The 20,411-nt window shown below is 46.5% G+C and overlaps 1 protein-coding gene across 11 annotated transcripts in view; it reads right to left on the reverse strand.

The window, feature by feature from the left end:
• The window catches only part of MAP4 (microtubule associated protein 4), a 170,439-nt gene that overhangs the window by 6,250 nt on the left and 143,778 nt on the right, over nt 1-20,411 (reverse strand). For 7 of the 11 annotated variants that reach the window (XM_040589740.1, XM_040589737.1, XM_040589748.1 and 4 more), the window contains 9 exons: nt 19,958-20,058; nt 18,844-19,056; nt 17,200-17,377; nt 13,613-13,672; nt 13,135-13,448; nt 10,739-10,867; nt 9,124-9,216; nt 4,336-4,417; nt 2,227-2,339 (listed from right to left, as the gene is read on the reverse strand). In XM_040589740.1, coding sequence (XP_040445674.1) covers nt 2,227-2,339; nt 4,336-4,417; nt 9,124-9,216; nt 10,739-10,867; nt 13,135-13,448; nt 13,613-13,672; nt 17,200-17,377; nt 18,844-19,056; nt 19,958-20,058 — 1,283 coding nt within the window. The remainder of the gene's footprint in view (nt 1-2,226; nt 2,340-4,335; nt 4,418-9,123; nt 9,217-10,738; nt 10,868-13,134; nt 13,449-13,612; nt 13,673-17,199; nt 17,378-18,843; nt 19,057-19,957; nt 20,059-20,411) is intronic. The other 4 variants (XM_040589739.1, XM_040589744.1, XM_040589743.1 and 1 more) reach the window with 4 other exon arrangements.

Below are 20,411 nucleotides of genomic sequence, written 5' to 3' on the forward strand. Positions count from 1 at the left end.
GCTTTGGGTATGTGACAGCAAAGCAGCCTCCCTTCTCTGGGGACACAGTTGTACACCAGACCCCAACGACGCACGGTGGATCCCAAAACAGAAAGGCCAAGCCTGCACAAAGGGCCCCGTCTTCACTTGACACAGGCCTACGAACTGGGAGTGCAGTCTTCAGAGAAGACCCTGTCCTGGTCTGTTCTCCTACCATAGCTGGTCATCCCACCTGGACCACCAGCTGCTACCGGCCTTGGAGAAGAGCGAAGTCCTACTGCTGTTAGAGAAGAGGCTAGTAACGCTGGCAGGAGCCTGCTGAGAGTGATGCAGAGGTGCCTGGAAAGACACTCAGACACCCCCAAGGCTGCAGGGCGTGGCAAGCAGAGAAGATGTCACGTTGGACAGCCCGGATCTGGGATGGAGCAACTTACCCAGCCAGGACATCATCCCCCTGCTGCTATGTTCAGTAGGGAGGAGGTGGCACCCCCCAGTCCAAAGGGGCTCTGCTCTGACCCTGTGCCCTTGCCCTGTGGCCACCGGGGACTGCCTTGGGACCTTCTTGCTCAACTGCCTGGCCTTCCTCGTGGGGTCCCAGCCGTGAACCGACAGCAGCAATGACCTCCAGGTGCTGTCCCAGGAACTACAGGGACCTGGATGATCCCCAGCCCTCGGTGGCGGGGAGCTGAGCCAGAGCAGCCAGCCCTCCACCAGGTGGGTGCCAGCCCTGACACGCCACCTGCCCCTGCTCCAACGGCATTTGTGGGGTGCGACAGGGAGGCGATCCAGTCTCTGCATTGCCAGGCTAAATATTAGAGCCCCCCAAAAATACTGGATGAGAGTGCTATTGACAAAAGGCTCTTTGCACCTATGGAGATGGGGGGAAAATACTAAAACAGCAAACAGAATAATTCTAAACAGGTCGATTTTAGAAGATTTTAGAACCTCAGTGAACACCCTGGTCACCAGCAAATAGCATTGGTATATGGCCTAGACGCTCCAGTAAACTGGAACAGCCAGGCACCGTTACAGAAAGCTCCCGATCCCTACCAGCACCCAGCAGCTTCTCCTGTGCCTTTCAGCTTTTCACTGAGCCCCGATCTGCCAGGCTGGAGCTTACATAAAGGACTGAGATGCGAGAGTCCTGATGTGTCCCCAGCAAATATTCTGGCAGTCACCTCTTGCCTTGTTTTAATGGGGATGATTAAGCACATGCTAAATATACTTGTGAATTCTGCTGCATGATCTGCTCTTTAGGACCGGGATTATTTCTTTCAGATTCACATTGCATTTAGCACAATAGCTCAAGCCAGCTGAACCCGAAACCCTTCCACAACACAAAAGTGCTCAAACAAAACAACACTGCGACAACCGAGGGAACTCAGCGCTTGGGAGGGCTTTCTCCTCTGTCTGTCTGTCCTGCTGGGGGCAAAGACTAAGTCGTATTTTAACAGTTCCAGTGCCGTTCACAGGATTGTTTTCTGTGCTTCCAGAGCCGCTGGTGCATTCAGAAGCAGCGGTGTTTCACATAAAAGCCCCCGCGCTAGCAACTATCTAAAGATCATCCCCAACACTGCTCCAACTGTTACGTGGTGTAATAGGTCAGGCCCACGCATCCCTCACTCGGTCAGCCGAGCGGGGTAATTCCCCACCCCCCACCCCCGAAGCACAGATGCCGCATTCCTGTAGAGAGCTGCAATTTGCAGAGCCCAGGCTGGGGGCGGCTCCTGCTCTCCCGGGGAGCAGCGCTGAATCACAGCAGTGAGAGTGCAGCAATCTTTTCTTATCCTCACACCAAGGGCCTCCGGGCTGGGCTGCAGTACAGCTCAGGGCTGAAAGCGCTCCGAGAGCTGCAAGGTGCCATCTCCCCACACTCAGCACTTTGATCTCACCAGCTTTACCGAGGGGAGTAAAAGCCAAAGGGGGGAAGGGCCACAGGCAGCTTCCCTGGTGGGCTTCCAGCTGACGGAGCGATCCCGGCTCTCAGCCTCAGAGGAAGGACGCGGAGGGGCAGTACGAGCCCCCGCAGTAACACCTAGCAGGGAGCCCATCCTGGCAGGCCACGAGGCGGCTTGTAGCTCCTTCCTTTTCAACTCATACTTACTCCTGGGGCTCACAACAGAGGCCGCAGAAATAAGTAGATGGCTGTAAAAGGCTGGGGGCGGAGAAGCTGCACTACGTCAACAGCAGGACAAGAACAACCAAATTTAAACCCTACCCTGACGTGCCAGAGCTTGCTGCACCCACCTTCACAGTTCCTCCTGCTGGCAAGTGTCCCACGTTGTCCAGAGAACCCACTTTGGCTTGGGCCTTCTCCTTGAAGTTCAGCTTCTGGTTCTCAATTTTGACATCTCCTCCCCCTAGAAGAAGATTGCGCAGGAGTGAGGGTATCGGTGCCCCCAGAGCCGTCCCACCCAAGGTCTGTCCCTTCACAGCCTTCCCTGGGAAGTCACTGGCAACCCAGTGCCCTCGGAGGGACAAGGCCAAGATTTAGTCTCTCCAGTTAAGGTTCGGTTCCAACCCTGGCTACGTTGGTGGCTTCCACCTGTGCGGGCCCAGCAGCGCTGCAGACAGGCAGGGCTGCACAGCCAAGCCCCAAAGGCTCCCGCAGGTGTGAAACGCCACACACGCAGACGGATGGGCTGGAGGATCCCTCACACCAGCGGCCTCCCCCGGGCTGCTGGAGAACCCGCCTCCCCTGGCAGAGGTGTGAGGTGCCGCTTCCACCCGCTCCCACGCTGCTGCGCTGCCCACGCCTGATACCAGCTGCCCGCTCCCACCCGCGTCCCTCGGCAAGGCCTCTGCCAGCTCAGCCCCTCTGCGCAGCTGTTGGTGCCGGGACACGTTCTGCTCCTTTTGTGAACTGCCTTCCCTCGCTCGTTACCTGTCCCCACGCCGACGCCATGGCTGGCAGCTGCCTGCCTGCCCGGACCATCAGCTCCCGCCCGACACAGGCCCATGTGCCACTGCTGAGCTGCTCCGGAGGCAGCACCGGGCAGGGAGAAGCCACGCGTGGCAGCTGGCTGGACACCTCAGGAGAACACCAAGCTCAGACAAACAACTGTAGATTTCTAGCAAGATTTTTCTAGATTGATAATAAAATTCCCTTTAACAATTCAGACTGTGTGCGCAGTCTGCATTCCAGCGGGTTTCTCAAAAAAGCTATTTAAGTCTTGCTAAGCACGATTTTGCTTCCCAGTGGCATCATTAAATCCTCAGCCCTCAGCACTCTGGGAGCTTGGCATGGCCAATGATGGAAGCCAACTGCTTTGGTCTAACAAAATCAGTTAAAACATCTGACAACAGATGGATGGATTATTCTGCTTTAATCAGCCCTGGACAAGAGCGGTTATTGTCGTGCAAAGCTTGTTATTACAGAGCACTGAGGTCATGTTTGTGGCACCACGTCCTCAGAGCGGGAGCACTTTCTGAGGCATTGAACCATGTGCTGGCTGTATGAGGTTGAACTGCTTTCAACCTAACAGGCTGGCAGAAAGGTTGCAGGCAACTCCCAGGAGCAGACAAAGGCGAGCCCTGTAATAATGGTTTTCACCTTTGGTCGGTGAACTTGTCCCTCAGGCATGGATGTTTGACTGCCGGGAGTTTCCCTGTGCAGGTGACTGTCCTCAGATACAGACAAACCAGCAACAGTCGGTGAACTGACCCTACTTCAGGATGCTGCCAAGGTACAGTTCAAACAACCTGCCTACAGCCACGGCAACCTCAACTTGAGACCCCCTACGCTTCAGCTGAGCGGTGGGGGGCTGGGCAGCGCTCCGTCAGCAAACCCGAGATGCGCAGGAATTCACACCGATAATTGCTGTGCTCTCAACGAGGACCAAATAATTTCTGCACACTCAGCCCATAACATGTCATTAAAAGAGCCAAAAGGGTTTTATATAAGACAGGAGCTGCTACTGAACCGAAGGCTAAAAAGAGCCTTTTATCTGCTTTGAAGAACTGGAGGGAAGTTACTTCACCCTTCCACAGCACACACACGTTCAGAGCCCCAAAGTCCCTTCTAAGCACGGATGAAGCTTCCAGACTCCTGGAACCTTCACAGTAAGTACCCACTTTTTTTTTTTTTTTTTTTTTTTTCCCCAAACGGGGAGGGAAAGAGAGAACTGAGTCAAAACAGTAGATTATCTTCACAGGCATGGTGAAATCCCACATCTCCTAATCCCCTGCTCTGCTCATGAAACCACCAGGAACGGCTCAGTAAGTTCCAGCAGCACTTCCAGAAACACTCCCCAAAAGCCAACCACGCCTTAAGCGATTTCAGTCGCAACCCAGGACTGAATTTAAGTGATATGCAATATCTACAGACAGATCATAAGGAAACAGTAAAATTTCTACCTGGCTTATGCTTGATATTTGCTTTAGAGCCACACTTCGAGGACACTTTGGAAAGGTCAACTTTCTTGTTCTGGATTTGCACCTAAAGAGACAAAAAGAGACAACTCAACACAGAGAAACGATTTCCTGGGAACCTGGAGGCCAAGTGGCCATCTCAAACATCAGGTCACGCTTAATGACCCTGCACCCCTTTTCTACCGCGTTATTTTCTCAGTTTACTGATTTCCCAGTCCCTGTGTGCCGGCCGCTGCAGCCAGCCGCGGCGTTACCTAAAGAGGTGGTTAATGTGAGCAGACAGAAATTGAAACCAGATAAAACCAACAGATGGACAGTAACCAGAAACAGGAGTCTGGAGTTCATGGCACATCCATGGAATTCAAAAGCACTTGGGAGAGGGACCAAAACCAGCCAACCCCACTGCCACGACCCCCAGGCTGTTCTGCCCAGCGCTGGCTCTGCCTCCCAAGATATGGGCCATTGCCGGGGCAGCTCCAGACAGTCACCAGGGCAGGTGTCATCTCACGGTTCTACTCAGCCACTCTCCTGCTGTAGGACCAGAGAGGTGCCACCAGCCCCAGCTTTTGCTCTCTACCATCTTCACGGTGCGGATGGACCTGTGACTGACTGTCCGGCTCTGTCTGCAGCCTCCTCCCGCAGCCTGTCCTCCCTGCTGGGAACACGGCACCAGGAAGGATCATCGTGCCCAGATGGAACAAACTGCTGGAAGAAGCCATCCTTCTCCAGGGCAAAACACCGGGAGTGAGGAAGCTACTCCCCAGCATTATTTCCTTTAACCTCATTCTACCAGTGACTTGGTACCAGCACACAAAACCCTCAGTGAGAGGGTGTACGGGGGCGCAGTCACGAAATCGTGAGATATCCATGACTCAGTAAATGACCTTCTGCCAAGCCAGTGAGCCAAATATTCTAGCATGGTGTCTGCAGACATCAGTTTGAAATTGGGAAGAAGCGTCTTCTCTGGGGTGGAGTGAAGACATCACAGGTTTAGTGTTTTTTTTCTCAAAAAAATACTTCCTCTCCGACTCCTGGACCAAGCGCATTGTACAGAGCCCCATTTCTGACATCCTTACAATTCCTTCTGCAGCTCCAGGTGGATGAAAAAATACAAACACAGGATAATTTATATCCGAAAGAACTTCTGGTCATCTGGTCTTACCCCCTAATAAAGTGAGATTGTAACTTTCCAAGGGAAAAGTCTGAGGGCTGTTGGTAGTAACGTTAAGAGGATCACCTCTCCCAACCATGCCAGCAACCACCAGCTGGCACCTACGTGCACAGACAGTTCTGCTATACATCGCCTCACAGAGAAAATGAAAATCTTTTTCTCTGAATGTGACAAGAATTCATTCACTTACCAGCTACTCTAAAAGCTTATTGAGAATTATCATGATAATTTGCAATCCATCTTTCTCAGGAAGCATGAATCCTCCCAGTACTTGTGAAACAGGATGAGTCAAAGCCCTGATGTCTTGTTTGCTCGGAACGAGTGGGACAGCACAGATCAACCCCCCGCTCCGCTGTTCCGTGCTCACGTACCCTGAGCCAGTGACACCAGACGCTCCGAAAAGGTGAGATCACGGCTACGGATTCTGATTTCCTTGAGGGTTGCTAGTGAAGTTACTACAGCTTTTATAATGAGCACTTGTTCACTTGGAACTAGAATAAAGCTAAATTTATTTCACAGAATGCGTTTTAAAACAACAACATTTGTTACCAGCTAGGGTAGACAGACCCGGTTATGACTCCTCAGGATTTCACCTGGAGATCCAGTTACACCTAAACAGAAGCGTATTCCTTGTAAGATTTCTAACATCAGCCGTTTTGAGTTAGCAACGAGAGACATGTTTAAAGGCTTGGGCTTGCATTTACAGAGCCCAGTACTCAAGACTCTGGTGCCAGAAATAAACTTCAGATCTGAAAGCTTGATACTGAGGCTTGGATGGGAAGTGTGATCTCCATCTCTTATTAGATTTTTTTGTCTCTGACCATTTCCCAATCCATCTAAGCAGGTCAAGCCAAAGGGTAGAGAACAGATAGACATTCCAAATCACTTTGCTAAATCTTCCACAACAGGCACACCACTTGAACTTTGTAAAATCCACCTCTTTGCTGTTGCTTTCTTTAAAAGGAGAGGGGGGGAAATACTAAAGCATAACAAGCTTTTACCTAGGAAACCTAACTATGTTTGTATCAAGATATTTCTGGCAAATATCACATGGGGAGGAACAGTATCTACTGCTTTTGAACATATCTTTTTGGGTATCTTGGAGGGGAGAAGAAATTATCTCCATGCACAGAAGGCAAAATGGGTACCCAAACTGAGTGTACCAGCTAGGAACCGCTTCCCTTAGGTAGGGTGTCCATCACTCTTACCAAAGCAATCCTGAGGCTGAATCAGAATTTGCTAGTAACCACAGCTCTTGTCTACAGGATTCCTATAAAGCTTTAGCTGAAGCCACAGACTAGAACAACGGACTTTCCAGACGCCCCCATCAACAGTGTCGTTCAGGAATTAAACATCGGGAAGTCTTCTATCAGAAGTGATCATGGTAACTGTTTGAACAAGAAAATGTTTTGGAAGAGGGTGATGATATTACAGTGTCCCAAAGGGAGTGAGCAGATATAAAAACAGGTAAAGGGAAACGCTTTTTTTAGGAAGCCAGATTGGCCACTGTGTCTCATCTACTCACATCGGTACTGCCTGTGCTGGGTTTGGGGGTGCTGGATGGCTGGGAACGACTGCCTGAAGCTGGTTTGGGGGCATTTGGAACCTGGAAATAATAAGCACTTTATCCTCCAGTGTCAAAGCAGAAAGCCTACGTAACTGAGCAAGGAGAGAACTGCAGTGGTAAAAGGAGAGTGTGGAAGAAGAGAAGAAAGCAGGTACAGGCTCGTCCCCTGGAGTTGGGAATGTCCCCAGGACAGGACAGCAAAGAGGAAAGGACAGGTTTGGTGAATCATTAGAAGAATAGCTCCCTAATGTAGTTAATCAAGCAAGGAAAATATTCCCCAGATTTAAATCACATTTCTGTTGGCCTCAAAAAAAGGAAAAGTATGTTAGACTCGTCCACTAAAGGGCTACAGAAAGTAAGAGTGGCAAAATGGAAGTGGCTGATAAAACAGCTCCTCTGGGTGCATGAACAGTTACGTTACCACAGATGCTCTTTAACAGTATAACCAAAGGGACTTCTGCCACAAAACACCGACCAGGTGTAAACAGCCTGTTCCCAACCTGGGGGACAAAGACAGATGAAGTATGCAGCAGGAACAGAAATGTGCACAACTAAAAAATATTACGAGAGCACTTAATTGACACGATGGTTTCGACATCAGAATTTGTTGATTTCTCCCGCATGGGTGTTTCTATGGGAAGCTCCATACACATGTGTATGCACTCCTGTAAGCACGGGGTAAGCACAGACAGCAAGTAGGAATGGCAAATCCCACCCCTGGTGAGCAGCTGCAAACTGGAAGGCAAAAGGGCGGCAGGGGCACGTGCCTAGCAAGGGAAGTCAAGCCTGGTTAAGTGAATGCTGCCCGTGTGACTTCAACATCTGTCTCTTACCATCTTGGCAACCAAACTACAGGGAACAAGTTCGTTAAAAACCCAGATTTCGTTGCCTCTTGCAAAGCTTTAAGGAAGAATTAGTCACGCAGAGTGAAGGTTTGGCCAGCTAGACAGACACATACTTATTTCCCAGGAAAAGTAGCCATGGCAGCCTGCGCCATGGTCAGGTCCTACACAGTATTTGTATCTGCTGAACCAGACATCAAGCAGAACAACTGACCACAGAGCAACAGTACGTCTGGCCCCAGAAACTGATTATTTGAAGGGAGTTTCATTGATGCTCTCAGGCACTGGGCACAGAGAAAGCATCACAAGATAGCTGGACATCACTCCTCAGGAACCCGGCACGTTTAAACACCAATGGAAAAAACTTCCTTGGCCTTAAGTACTTCAGTGTAGTTTTGAAACCATCCAACCTTTGTTTCTCTGCAAGCCAGACCTAGTACACATGGCCTAGCACAGATTTGTTAAAGTAGCACAGATTTGCCTGCAAGGTAACAAACCCGCCAAGCTACAGTCACGTTTTCAAAAGCTTTAGTATCTAGATAGTTAAACAGTTATTTTTTGCCAGATGCGTTCGGTATATAATACTCCAAACCAAGTACACAGGCGTTACAAGATTAGCCTTCTATTTTAATGAGCTCAACTCTGCTGCTAGGGATACCAGTAGCCTTTAAATTTAGAAATTAATCGCTGCTCAAAGATTAAGACCTGGAGTCTTTTCCTCCTCCTTTTTTGAAGTCTCCCTTCTTGTGAAACAAGAAGTGAAACCAATCTGACTCAGGCTCGCTCTGTTAGCCAGGGAAGAGTAACAGGTGCTTCCAGGCCACAGTTTGTTTAATCTGAAAAATCAGACACTAAAATAGGTCAGAGGCCTGACGAGGTGCCTGTTGGCTGCAGAGGGAAGCCACGGTGAGCTGCCTCCTGGGGTCAGCCACGTGCACATCCTACATTTGGTCATGAATACCACGTAAACCAGCCGAGAAATATTTGTAGTATGATGAACCAAGACGTGCACATTCAGCCTAGCAACCCATGGGGAAAACCCCCACAACCCTCCAGCCTACGTTATTTCCAGAGGCCCTGAAACTGCCACCACACCTTTCTGCCTGAAACAGAGCATTCTTCAGACTGACATAAAAACATAGTACAAGAGAAGGAGTTAGTAGAAAGACAGCTTGCCCAGAGCCCATACTTACATTCCCACCTCCAGGGACATGCTTAATATTGTCCTTGGAACCACACTTGGACTGAACATGGCTGTAGTTCGCTTTTTTGGAGACTATCTGGACCTGGAATGTTACAGAATGGAAAACAACACAAGGGAAGAGGACTGGTTAGAGTTGTCATATGGCAGGCTGGAGTGGATGCTCCAACACGGTGGATAAACAAAGAGTTGTGTTAAACTCAATCCAACTTTAGTATTGGGTGTGAAAGCAACTGAGGAGAAGAGTGAGAAAAAAAGTGAACGAAACAAGAGGCTGCACAGACAGTGTTAGTGCGAGAGCGTAAGCGCTACCGTGAGGACCACTACTCCATGTACCCTACGGGTTAGCATCACTGGCGGGTGCCTGCCTGACGCAGGGGCTGGGCTGTGGCCCCCGGGACGCTGCCAGGACCCCTGGTGAGAGCTGCCCAGAGCAGGCAGTGCCCGCTCAGGAGCAGAGCCAGAGCCACCAGTCCCCGCCATGCTACGAAGGTGTCTGCGCTTGGGCTCCATCTGCCTGCTGGGCTCCAGCCCCAGGTAACATCCCTCCCAGCCTCCGGGCAGTAGAGCCTGGCCTGAGAAACAATTCCGATGAAGGTGTCAAACCTTCAGTTACATTTTATCAGACGAGTTTTACGTTAATTGGATTGTTTCTCAGTTAAACTAAAGTGACTTGGACTTTTTCAAAATACAAAAGGAGTATGCTAGGTGAGCTTTTACTCAAAAAGTAGTAACTGAGTTAGAGTAACAAGCCCATGTTTACAAAGGTTAGTCACGACATGTGTTTAGTCTGGGAGTTATTTAACACAGCACAAAACGTGGCAGAAGCTGTATCCTACTTTCTAGAAAGAGGCGATAAGTTCAAAGCACAAAAGGAATCACCGGAACATTCTCACTTCAGCAGGTTTCCAAAAGCTCCTTAGCCAGTTTGAAAGACTGGATTCAGTGCAACAGCAGCTCTGAAAAGGTGCTCGTGCTGTGGAAGCGTGCAGGGGGTCACTGACTTCTCTAGAGGTACAAATCCCATCCACTCATTAACAGGCTCTGCCTTACGATATCTGAATTACATCCGCAGCGCAGGCACTCCCGCCTTGCTCCCCGTCCACTCGCGCTGAAATCGCGTGTGACGACAGCGCCAGGGTAGCCCACCGCACGGTGAGCGCCTGGCGTGCGGAGCTACCGCATTCTGATACAACTGCATTGGGAATACTGCAGGGAAGATATAAAGTCCTTAATACTCTGCAGTCTTAAACCTGGCAGCTAAAGCTCTCTCCTCCCAGTTGCAGACCAGTGCTGGGTACGAAGGACCGGTTTTAAGGGAAACTTTTGACGCAAAGTTAAACCTACCTACCTAAAACAGGGAGGAGACTGCTCTGAAAACCATTGACATTCACAGCAGGCAGGGAAAAGACACCTATGACAGTGATCTCTGAGTATGTTTAACCAAGAACATCTTAAGAGTTTGTAAGAAAGAACTGGAAGAGTGTCTGTGCAAGAAACAGTGACACTGACAGGAGAAAGCAGAAGAGTTGAAGAGAAGGGAAAGTGACTCAAAATGGAAATGTTTTCCTTCATCTCCCACAGAGAAAAGTCTGAAATAAACTCACTTTCCCATTGGGCTGTTTTGGGGCACCCTCTTTTGATACGGTTGTTTTAGTAGTAGCCATTTTAGAGACCGCACTGGGTTCAGACTTTCGTGCAGCAGCGGCTGATTCTGTCTTTTTCTCTATTTTCCCCTAGATGGAGACAAACGGATGATTTCAACCAGCAAAAGGAAAAGTCTGGGCAGGAGAGTATGGGAACACAAGCCACCCAGATCAATTCAGTGGAGCAGATGACCCAGGAGAACTTCTTACATGCTGCAATTCTCAGGCAAAGTATAACCCCATGCCCGGGAACAATGAAACAAAGGGGGTGGAAGGGCAGCAACATCACTCAGACACAGGATGAAACAGGCACCCTGTGGCCATAAAGCAGTAATTAAGTTTTCAGTGTCTCAAAAAACTCATAGGTGCCCTTCCTCAGTATCTCCTTTCCCCAGCAGTCACGTTGGCAGGTAACCAAGTGACCCCAGTACATTATTATTCTGCCAAAACATTAAACCCAACAGCAGTGCAGAACCACCTCCTTCATACAGATCTTTGAGGCAAAGGCATCCACAGGCTGATTTTCTTGGCCTTTGAGTTCTGAGGGCTCTGCTGGATACATACACACTACTTCCAGTTCTGATTTCGCACCCATGCACCGATCTGACTCAGGCTTTGAGACCAACAGCTGATGTAGTTTTTGGCTAATCGAATGCAGGTGGACCCAGCTAATCCAGCTATGCAGAAAATTGAATGAAAATTTACAGGTGTTAGAAAAATTCAGCAACTACCTGAGAATATCCATTCTTCTGCTAATCTAGATCCAGGTAAGTGCAGCAGAACCTGCATTTTTTTGGGGGGGCTCAGCATAAATCCTGTATCTCACTAACCTACCACCAACAGAACAGTAAACAATAAAACCCCAGCACTCCTATACCATCCTCAGATTCTAAAAACATCTCAGCGTAAGTAAGACTACAAAAAGGACAATTTTCTTGAAAGTACAATTGTTAGGGTTTAACAATTCTATGAAAATTTAGAAAAAGGACAGTACAATTAAATGTAAGAACAAATTCCCTTAAACTGACACAATGCCCCTGTAAGCGAAAAAGCTCTGCAGTCCTCGGAACCCTAGCATGGTTTAAAGTAACAGAACAGTCTTACAGTTTTTTGACCAGGTGGCAGAAGGCTTTCTGAACTTGTTTGGTTTTAAGCTATAATATACAGCATCTGAAAGGGCCACCTTCCTGGCTTGCCTCAAAGCTTTTAGCAGACTTGGTCTGTCATTTCAAAAAACTGTTTTGGGGAGTGGAAGTTTCTGTCCTCTAGACCTCCGAGCTCCGAGGGCTGTACTATGGCGTTGTGTAACAACGATACTCTAACTCTGAAGAATAAATCCATGCTGTATCGATGCTGTCTGTGACACACACCACCGCAGCCCAAGAATGCCCTTGACTTTAATGTGCCTGAGAGGAGATTAAGGCTCCCAGCATGAAACGTGCTCTCTTGGCACTAGATTAAAGTTATATGCAGAGTTATTCATTACTGCAGACCTGCGGCAAAGATAAGTGGGCAAATCTGTTCCACTGGGTAGAAATTAAAGCCCTCTGACTACAGGCAAGCTGCTAACACATTTGGTCAGGCAAAGATGGGTGTATCTGTTATACCGTACCCAATAAAGGTTTTATGATTATACATATCCATAAAATTATTTAAACCCTCAGAAGAGGGCTAGAGGTATATCTCTAATCCTTCATCATTTACATGGTAGATACTCCCAGTGAAAGTGTAATTTAAGACCATTACTGATTGAGAGCCTCAAGCTGTATCCATGCGTGTGCTTTTCCTTACAAATCATCCAACACTACTCTCTTCTTTCCTGGCGGCCACCACAGGTTACCCGAAGAGCAGCGTGTGTGGACCCATTTCATTTCAGCTTTAGTCCTGACAAGCTGAACACAGTCCCCGTTCCTAGACCCGGGCAAGATGCTGTGGAACTTGCTCCTGAATCCAGATTTCCTACGTCATAGTGTGTTATTCCACCTCTTGTACCACTCAGCAGACTCAATTCCTCTATTCAAAGGCAAAGTTTTGGAATATAGACAAGATTTTGAGCTTTCATTACCAACTAGTTTCTATGTCAGGATGTACGACAGAAAAACAGAACCTCAGTTTTGAATTCCTGTACGTATGTCAGTAAACACCATGAAGGCTCTTAGGGCGGATTCCTTCTGTACGCTACTATCGCTGCCTTGTTAATGCCTTGTGCATAAACCAAGAACCCAAAGAGGAGCTCTGCAGAGCATAAATGAGAAGAGCAGTGAGGATACAGCCACCAAAATTAGCAAAGAGCACCCATAACGCTTAAGAGCTACTGTTCCAAAGCGCTTATTGTTATGAAGCTTGAAGAAACTTACCTTTCCTCCACCAGGCTGATGCTTAATATTATCTGTTGATCCAATTTTGGAACGTACATTTTTCAGATCTGGAGCAGAAACGCTGCTGGTCGGGCGAGGAGGCTTGGAAACAGGTTTAGTCGGAGCCTTCGCAGTTGTTTTTTTAGCATCTGCTGTTGCGGTTGAGGTTGTGGTGGGTTTGGTTGCAGCAGGCTTGGTTTTGGGACGACTGGTGGCTACTCCAGGTAAGGTGGGTGCACTGGAAGCGGTGGTAGGAGTTGTGGCGCTACTTTTTACCACATTCCCAGTAGCGCTCTTAGGGCGGCTCAAGTCTGCTACAATTATCACAGTGATAGTTGGAGGGAAGGGGGGAAAAAGATGGGTCAGAGGCCATTTACACAAACTTCCTCAGAGTCCTAAAGATGTACCCACTGCACCTGCTTAATAAACACAGCCCTGAACAAGGAGGGTTTGATTTAGATGGAAACTGAACAGTTACCTGATGGTGACTTCGCAGAGGTCTTCTTAGCATCTGCAGGCTTTGCATCAGTCTTGATAGCTGCCCAACACAAAACAACACTGGTTAAGCATTTCCGAGCAGGAGCCAGTTTGCACAGATGAGAAGCCCAGATCATGGCACAGCTTTCCCTGGAGGTCAGGGGCTCTCCGCAGCTTCTCACACCCTGACAGCCCTCTTTACCCACAGCCCCCATTTCTAACATGCTGCTTGAAAGAAAGCATCTCAAGAATTAACGGCTCTGTCTGAACACTGGCCTGAGGCCCTCCTCCTAACAGCAAAACCCACTGGTCTTTTCCAGCAAGAGGGTCAGTTCACCTAAAGGACCATCACTCAGTGATGCAGCACACCTGAGGTATGGTTTGCATTTTGTTTTTTCTTAAATTAACTTTCTGAATTTGACAGCACTCACTAAGATAATTTTAACCCTGCCCCAATTTCATTTTTTCTCAAAAAACCCCAAAGCACTGCTCCCTTTCTTTACTAAGTAGCGAAAGCAAAACCGCATTTGTCCATCTATAACATCGGTCTCACTGCCGGATCAGTTCTAACCCATGCCAATTTTTTTGCACAGACATTATTGCACATATTTCGGTCCCTGTTATAGTTGTATAAAACCAAAAAAATCAATTGCTAAACTGAACTACGCCTTTGGGCAAACACCAATGATCGTGACCTGATTACACTCCACATACAGAGGACAGTCTAAACCAGGGATGCATCTGTATTTCTCAAAGCAGGAGAGAATCATAGAATTGATCAAGGCAAAAATCACAGACTGAAAAATATAAACAGCATGTTCTTTTAAGGAGCTCTCTGTAGCTTTTCTTTTTTTTTACTATCAGTGATGAACAGCTTTGGCTAAAATCTGCTTCAATATCCAAAGAAAGGCAACATTGAAGTCTTAACAATAAATGGAAAAAAAAAAATCTAAGTTAGAGATTATGAAAACACCCATTTTCTAATATTTAATTTCCACTAACAGTCTCAGATTTTTAGATAAACTCAAGTAGCTGGCAGGGTACTTTGTGGAATAACCTATACAGAAAAGAGCAAGCGGCACATGACTATAGGCCAGGCGAGTCTGGATCATTCCATCCTGACTTTGCTAAAAGCATTCAATTAAACACCAGATAAAATACTAGCTAATGAGATGAAACACATTTGAATAATTTAATAAGGCCTGAAGGATAGAGACAAAATTAATACCAAACACTTCAATAAACGTCCTGTCAAACCAACCTAAGCTCATTTCTAGAGACCACAACTTTAACTGGGAAAACCGTACGGACAGAGCAGACTCAGTTTTCTATGAAGGCAGAAGGGCTAATATATTACTGTAAGAGAGAACGAGCTCTTATTTCTGCTGGTGTCAGTGGGGGGACAAATGCTGGAACGCTTTTGTCTATGTTACGAGCTTGTGATGCTGAAAACCTGGAGAATGGTAAGGCCACTGGGAAAACGATCTACGATGGCAGTCAAAAACTTTGACCTTTTCCTGATCTGAAGGACAGAGAGGTGGACTTGTACAAATGTAAGAGTTATTTTCACAGGGAGAGGAAAAAACTGAAAAACTAAAACTAAATAAAAATCAAGCACCACGTAACTCATGGCTCTCATTTTGTAGAGAAAATGACTGACATTTAATACCTGAAAAAGTGAAACCAGGTAATTTCAAAACAAGCCACTACAAACACATTTTTAAACAGTGAGAATGACTACACGCTTGAGCAAACCACAAGGAAGCCTGCCTTTTGACACAGGAAAAGCAAGAGCAGATGTCCTCCTGAAGTATCGTCTTTACCCAGAAACTGATTATCTGGCTCAGCACTATGTAATGAGAAACTAAACTGTGATCAGAAGGATCCAGGTCTCCACCACCTGCATCTGTGCATCCAGCTGAAGCTGCACGTGCTCTACCCAAACCGAACTGGCAGTGTTCGGCTTGTTGCGACCCCCCTTCAGCCCCCACAACACTGTCCGCCCTGTCACCCCCTCACCGTCTCCTCTTCCAACACAGGACTCCCTTCTTTTACCATTCACGACTCCTCTGTGCGCTTCCAGATCCAGACAAAACAGCTTTAAGTCCCGATGGAGTTTTCTCCAGCTGACCTCATCTCTCCCTCGCCCACCCAGTTCTCACTGTACTTTGGCAACGTCCCACCACCCTCGCTGGTGCAGAAGCCTCTTCCTCTGTACATCTTGCCACTTGGAACAACCTTCCTGCATCTCTGCATCATTGACTCCATCTCTTTTCAAATGTCATCAGAAAACACTTCTTTGTTTGTGTCTCAATTTTGGAAGGAGAAATTTACTGAACTCATTAAAACGTATTAAGCATTCTGGGCTGCAGTTTGCATAAAAGACCACACAAAATGAATTTCACAAGGATGTCCAGAGGATCAGTTCAGATACACAGCTCTTCGAAAGCGCAACACTTCCTCTGCACTTGATTAATTACTTTGTCCCCATGAGCATAAAGTATGCTATGTACATCTAGCCCAATATATTTCAACATAGTTAAAACATTCCTATTCTTTTGGGAAGGACAGGTTACGAATTCATGCTTTGGGACTCATAGAACAAAGCAACCAATATGTATTATTAGTTTTATGTGTTTATTGGCAAATTTTGCCAATGAGGTCTAGTCATTTAAAAGACTTGAGAACATTTAACTGTATTTTTATCTGACGTTAAATCTCTCAAGCTCCATTAAAATGAGTGAAAACACTGTTTTCAAGATGCTAATATGCTGCTCATATTTCGTGCTGTGTTAAACTCATGGGAAGTTCCCTATTTAGCAACAGCAGGAGTGGGATACAGTTTTCTGATGAAGCTGATGTAATTTCAGCTCCAAATCCTTTCCGCACTACTGTAACACCTCCACTTCTGCTCAACCTTTTTTGTTTTTCAGATGCACTAGTTTGAGTGCTTCAAGTCCTCTCCTGGAGATTCATTCTTCCCAAGTTTTAAGTTGTTTTTTCATGTTTATTCTGTTACTATGGAAAAATGCAGAGGTAATAGCACTCCTTTTCATAAATCATGCATGTTCTGTAATTGCATTAACCCTGAATCACACAGAGCTGATCCAAGCTGGCCTTGCAGGTCATTCAGACTTGGTTTTGGAAGTTTTTCTCCCTGGTGAGAAAGGTCTGACCTATGGTTTCAGTACCTTGGCACAGGAAGGATCTTGTCCTGTGTTGTATTAAAAGGGTTGAGATTCCAGCTATCGCTCAGCTTCAGGTCAGCTCCTGACTGACAGGCAGGCCAGCTTACACTTCTCAGAAGTGCTGCTTAAGAGCAGCTATGCTTCTCACAAATGGCTGCACTTCAAGGTTTTGAGGTTTTTTTTCTTTCTTTCAAATCTGAAGATGGCAAGCTTGCTTACCAGAAGACTAATTTGAATAAACTGAGGGGGCCACAGAATCACCTAAACACAGGAAAAAGCAGCCAGCATACTGGAATACGTGAGAAAGACATCACAGTGTGAACCAGTGGTGCTACTCAAACAAGAACTGGCAGCTGGTTACAAAGAGAGATCTCCTGAGCTAAAACCAGAGCCTACTTACATGTGGGTCGCTTCGGTGGAGAAGTAGCAGTATTTTTTGCAGCAGTGGTTGCAGTGACCGGTGATGCTGCTGTGGTCCTAGGAGTAGTAGGGGTGCTCCTGGCAGTAGTTTTAGGACAGGCAGATGATGGAGTCTTTGACAGTGAGGTCCGCTTCTCTGTGGTCTTCGCATCTGCAACCTGGAAATGAGCAGGCTACGTTAAAGCCAGTATTTCACTGAACAGTCTCTTCAAAGTGCTTGCCAACAAAAAGCCTGAAATGAACGGAAATTGTTTAAATTCTTAAGCACATAAGCTAGGCACTTCTGAAACATTATAATGCAGATGAAGCATATAATTAAGGCATGCACAAGCAACTGGCTACATTCAGTGCAGGACACGGAGCACAGACCCTGCTGAGTATCAGAACTCCTCCAGATCTGTTTCAGCATTAATGTGTGGAGGCCATTTACAGATGCGAAGGGGGTTTTGATTTCTGAACAAAATGGAAAACATCAGTCCACTAGCAACACTTCTGGGAGAGACTGCTTTCCTTCATGAGCAGAAATGCGTCCTGAGCTTAAGGCAGCATTCATTAAAACCCTGTGGACATAAGAATTAAGTGTCTGTGGTTCATTCCTCACTTGGAAAACTATTCCTTGTCTGTCCCTGTTAAGTTGCTTGTTTGTAAACTGACTGATCTCTTAAGTATGACAACAGCAAGTTAATGCATGGAAACAAATGAGAAGATTTTGAGTTCATTAAAAAGGGATTGAGAATCATACAAGAACTTAAAACTGAAGACACTCATTCACAGGAAAAGTACAGATTTGCACCTGTGCTTTCACACTCATTTAGTTAGTTTTAAAAGACACTGAAATTCAGTTATTTAAGTATAGGAGAACTGCTAGCATTTAGACATCAACAGAAAGCTTCTGAAACAGATTTTAACGTTCCCTTTCAAATCTGAACTCTCCTACTAAAATTCTGCAAGTTAATGTAGGGAAGATTCAAGGGACATTTCCCATTCTTAACATTACACGTGGATATCCTACTTCAGCTTTAAGATGCAACACTTAAGGACTGTCCAGAAATCTTCTCTTACTGGAGAACTCCAAATCTCCGATATTTCATCAGCACAGAAGTGTATTATCAGTTATCTCTCTACAGATTTTATAATGGCCAGACATCATAAAGACACAATTGGTGGGAAATACTGAAGTGTTCAAACATTATTTCCCCCCCCCTCCCTCAATATTACTATCAAAGCTCTCCATTCAGCTTTCCCATGCTCTTGTCTGGATTTAAGAGTTATCCTATGTTTGTAGTGTATCTACATTTGAAAAACCCTCCTCCTTTAGTAATGGGAAGAAATAATTATCTTGCGCACTTTGTGACAGTTCACTAGGAAAGGCACAGTACTACAGTCAAGTTTAATTCTCTTCTCTGTGACGACACAATTAATGCTTGAGACCTGATGCCCTAAATGGGTCAGTGGAAGCCGATACCGATAACTACATGGCTCTCACAACGCGGTGATTCACAGCCCTGATCTCATCCTCCCACGGTGAGCACCAGAATCGTTTTGACTCTTGGGTAAGGCAGCTGGTAAGTTAACGTGTAAACAAGTTCTGGGAGCTCCCACACGAAAGCAAGTAGTTTCTTACCTTTGGTTTAGTCTCTTTTGGAGTTAAGGTGGAGGGACGTGTAGTACTGGTGGCTGGGCGTTTAGCAGTAGTGGCTGGAGTAGGACCTGCAGTAGGGCTCGTGGGTTTTTTGTTTGGGCCAGGCGTGGCAGAGGCTGGCCGCTTAGGGCTGGTAGCGGACAGGGGCCTGGCTTTCGTTGCTGCAGGCTTTGCAGATGATGTGGATGCGGCAGGCTTTATGTTTTTTCAAAAAAGCAAAATCCAGTATAAAAACAAAAAATACAACAAAAAATAGCGCATTGTAAACCAAAACATTGAGCTGCAAGAACATAAAAATGATATTTTAAATGAAACAAACAAACAAAAAAATAATTAGCTTTCTGTTTTCTGAGCAGAATGAGAAGACCAAAATGAAGCAGCAGAAGAGGGCTGCCTTCGGAGCCCAGTGGAGTTTTGCCATTCAATTCAAAGCGAACAGGATTTATTCCAGCAACATCTAAAGTGACAGAAGGAATCGCTGGTAAAGCTGGGATTAGTAATTGGGTGTTCCTGGCAGCTAGTCCTACGTGCAATACACAGCACATTGCTTTCCAATTACATGCACACAACTGATTGCAAGCTCTAAATCCTCATCTGATCAATTCTAGTGGTCACCTGGCCGCCGCCTTCAAGGGGACCAAGAATCCCCTGCCCCTACCACTGCTTGAAGAATTTGGGGTTGGATTTTGCTGAATGCTGCAGGGTTATAAAAGCAGGTCTCTCATGCTTCATAACCAGCCCTAAAATATGAGAGTACCAGATCCCGAGCAGGATCTCCGAATGCTAATTGTAATGCAAATAAACGTGTCGTAAACAACTAGTAGAATACTGGTGTAGCAGAAGTGTTCTCATACATGTTTACTACTTCTACACCAATACCAACCAGAGAATTAATTTAAATAAAGCTTACCACACATTTATTAAATCCACTTTCGGTCACATTTGCTGCAGGACAAGTTGTTTGCAACTTCATAACTGAGTGTCTTTGTTGCAGTAAAATGGCAGCTCAGAAAACAGAACCTGTGTTGCCACAGCTGAAGCAGCAGGAAAGCAGCAAAGAAAGGAGCAAGGAGGCTGACCATGAAACGACACCTACCTTTGTCTTCTTCTCAGGGCTGGGAGGAAGCTCTTTGTTGGGAGGTGCTGTGATATCGTTCCCTGTCACAGCTTCAGCTGGTTTGGTCTCCTCTGGTTTTGCTGGGGGAAAAGGGGAAAAAAAAAAAAAAAAAAGTGTGTGGGGGGAGACTTTGTAAGTTTGATGTTCTTTTTTGAAATATAATATTTTTAGTGTACTATTATTCAACACAGTAGCAGGAGGAGAGAGAACTGAGAGAGTTACAGGTTGGCTATTTCTGGAAAGTTTCCACAAAACCAGAACACCTATAGGAAGAAAGATTTTCCCCGTAACAGGACAGGTTCATCCAGGTGCCATTAGCATCCAATTTCTCCTATTATTAGCAGGAAAAGACAGATAGCAGATGAAGGAAACCTCTGGTTTAATTAAAATAGCAAACCTTCCCAACTTTCGCGTTATTAAAATAAATTGTTGG

Source organism: Falco naumanni, chromosome 4 (genome assembly GCF_017639655.2).
Source record: "Falco naumanni isolate bFalNau1 chromosome 4, bFalNau1.pat, whole genome shotgun sequence".
NCBI lineage: Eukaryota > Metazoa > Chordata > Aves > Falconiformes > Falconidae > Falco > Falco naumanni.